Here is a 3,194-nt window from a genome sequence, read left to right as displayed (position 1 = left end):
TTGAGGCTCTGTCTCAAAAAAAAAAAGAAATGCTGATCAGTTGCTACCCTTGCAAAAAGCTTTTTAAACCCCGAAAAATAATACTTCAACTGTTTAACAAACTGATTAGATGTCTCAAACAAAATAACAAAAATAACCTCAAACTCTTTTCTGGCTGGGGGGGGTTTAGCACCTCTCACTCTGACCTCACCTGGTGAAGACACTTTCGGGCTTTGTCATACTCGCTTCGGAGGCAGTAAGCACTGCCAAGGTTGAACAGCATCACAGTCCTGGCAGAGTTGACGGAACTAGGGTAGCACTGAGGTGCTCGCTTCCCAGCTGCAGAAAAAAGAATATAGATCCCAGTGAAGAGGCCGTGCCAAGGGCAAGGGAGAAGGACAATCTACCACCTTCAAGGAGCCACTCAGAACAAAGCACAGCACCATTTGTCAGACAAATGAAAGACACAAGATTTAGAGTCTAAAATTTTGGGATGCAGACCAGACTACTTAAGTATTTACAAAACTTCTTACTTACAGGATTCCATTGCTTCATTTTCACCTTTGTCTGATCCTACAAAAATATGAAAATGAATTTGAGGGGCAGGCCAACGAAGGCTATTTTCTAAAAACTTACCTTTCCTTATAAAATGGAAATATGATAAATACAAAGCAACCTCTCACAACATTCACTTTTCACATAGTGGAAGCTCTACTAAAAGACATCAGATTGCAACCACCCACCACCACCTTAATCTGAAAGCTAATCTCAAATAGAGTGAATGCCACCTTAATTACATTTCCTCACAAATGTAGCCATGATTTAAAACTGACTTTTGAATGCAATAATTTTACTTCCCTTTGGAAAACATAAGCACTGCAAAGAAAAAAATACAGTATTAGAATCAACATAATGTCTGCCAGCCTATCAGCCTTTTAATAGGGAGAAATTTAGACCAGGTGATAATCAACTCTGAGGTCTACTTAGCAAATAATTACTACAAAGTTAACTACAGCCAAAAATGTGGAAAGCTGACCTAAAACTTCCTTTTCTTTACAACCATGCCCTTAAATTTCCACACATCCTAAATTACGACAGGAAGGAAGTGAAAATGGTGACTAGTTTTGATCAAATGTGTCCTCATTAACCTTGGTCTTGCTCATTTGAAGAGATCCCTAAGGAGACATCAGTGACATTCTCTGGGTTCAAGTGAGTAATAGCATCAGATATTCTGTCGAGAGAGATGAGTGCTTCTGCAGCATATAAATGGCCCAAAAACCTAAAATGAAAAAACAGATTTCCAAACTGAAAAGTAGGTCATCACAAAAATAGCCAATGTATTGGGTATAAAATTGGTTATTATACATCGGATATAAATCTCCTATATTTCAGGTTCTTTAATTTAAATCTAAAATTATTTAGGTAAAATGGATCAATTAAGGGTCACTTAAATTTTATCTCTCAAAAACATCTTTTTTTTTTTTTTTTTGAGACAGAGCCTCAAGTTCTCGGCCTGGGTAGAGTGCTGTGGCATTACAGCTCACAGCAACCTCCAACTCCTGGGCTTAAGCGATTCTCCTGCCTCCGCCTCCCAAGTAGCTGGGACTATAGGAGCCCAGAACAATGCCTGGCTATTTTTTGGTTGCAGCCATCATTGTTGTTTGGTGGGCCTGGGCTGGATTTGAACCCACCAGCTTAGCTGCTTAAGCCACAGGCACTGAGCCCATGCTGTTCTATTTAATTAGAAAATAATATTAACACAAACAGGTAATAAATCATTTCTAAGCTAAGAGAGAGATCCTAGAATGGGTGCCCACCATAAGAATATGAAAGAGTAGGCAGCTCTAGTCCATGCTGCTATGAGTCTATATAAAGCATCCTGGGCATGGTGGCTTATGCCTGTAATCCAAACACTTTAGTAGGCTGAGGAGGGTAGATGGCCTAAACTCACAGGTTTGAGACCAGCCTGAGCAAGAGCAAGACCCAGTCTCTAAACATAGCCAGGCAATGTGGTGCGCACCTGTAGTCCCAGCTACTGGAGAGGCTGAGGCAAGATTGCTTGAGCCCAAGAGTTTGAGGTTGCTGTGGCTATGATGGCATGGCACTCTATCTGGGGTGAAAAAGTGAGACTCTGTCTCAAAACAAAACACACCAGTGCACAGATTTAGGCTGGATCAACCTCACTTCTATTCTAAAGGTTTCCTGCTTTTCATACTGTTCTATTTTATTCCCACTGATGCTATAGCAGATGCATATTCTAGCAGATGCATATTCTCCTGCTTCTTTCAGTCTTACTTTGAGCCATCTTCCCCATGATTACCTCGCTGATTTTTCTAAATTAAAGCAGCCTTAGATATATCCCTGCTCAATTTTTTTTTCTTTTTTTTGACACAGAGTCTCAAGCTGTCACCCTGGGTAGAATGTGAGCTATAGCTCACAGCCTCCTCCAACTCTTGTGCTCAAGGGATCCTCTTGCATAAGTTTTTTCTACTTTTAGAGATGGGGTCTTGCTTAGGCTGGTCTCGAATAGGTGAGCTCAAGCAATTCACCCACCTCGGCTTTCCCAGAGTGCTAGGATTACAGCTGTGAGCAACTGCACCTGGCCCCTGCTCAAAATCTTAATGACGTTTTCCACGTGAGAAAAAGACAAACAAAACTAAACTTTTATAGTTTCAAAGCTCTCCATAATTTGGTCTCACTTAAACATATCCATCCGATATTTTCACCCCCCCAAGCCACTGCTTCCCTGTAGCCCTGCCTCCTCAAACTCAAAGTCTGGCCTAATCCCCACAAGTCAGTATCTAAACCCCACCTTTTACAGGGTCTGCTCAGGTCTCATCTCATCAGCTAGCCTGCCTCAACAGTCTGTCCACATGGATCTTGAGTTATCAAATCTTAGGCCCTTTTCAGTTTGAGCACTTCCTGGGATTTATGTGTATTAATTACCTAAGAAGTCTTTCTCTCTCTCTCTGCTTTTTTTGTTTTTGATACAGGGTTTCACCCTGTCACCTAGACTATAGTTGTATGATCACAGTTCACTGCAACCTCCAACTCCTGGGCTCAAATGTGTTCCTCCTCATTCTGCCTCCTGGGTGGCTAGGACCTGTACATATATATGCCACTGTGTCTGGCTAATTTTTATTTTGATTTATTTATTTATTTATTTATTTAGACGGAGCCTCAAGCTATCCCCCTGGGTAGAGTGCCATGGCATC

The 3,194-nt window shown here is 41.3% G+C and overlaps 1 protein-coding gene across 1 annotated transcript in view; it reads right to left on the bottom strand.

Moving 5' to 3' along the window:
* CNOT10 (CCR4-NOT transcription complex subunit 10) overlaps window positions 1-3,194 on the bottom strand; it is a 99,723-nt gene that overhangs the window by 9,444 nt on the left and 87,085 nt on the right. Inside the window, exons 14-16 of the mRNA XM_003781773.3 lie at window positions 1,128-1,258; window positions 517-552; window positions 191-318 (exon numbers count right to left, since the gene is read on the bottom strand). Coding sequence (XP_003781821.1) covers window positions 191-318; window positions 517-552; window positions 1,128-1,258 — 295 coding nt within the window. The remainder of the gene's footprint in view (window positions 1-190; window positions 319-516; window positions 553-1,127; window positions 1,259-3,194) is intronic.

The sequence above is a fragment of the Otolemur garnettii genome, unplaced genomic scaffold, assembly GCF_000181295.1.
Source record: "Otolemur garnettii isolate 467f Iridium unplaced genomic scaffold, OtoGar3 scaffold00002, whole genome shotgun sequence".
Classification (NCBI taxonomy): domain Eukaryota; kingdom Metazoa; phylum Chordata; class Mammalia; order Primates; family Galagidae; genus Otolemur; species Otolemur garnettii.
Note: the sequence above shows the minus strand (reverse complement) of the source record. Positions and strands in the feature narration are given on the sequence as shown.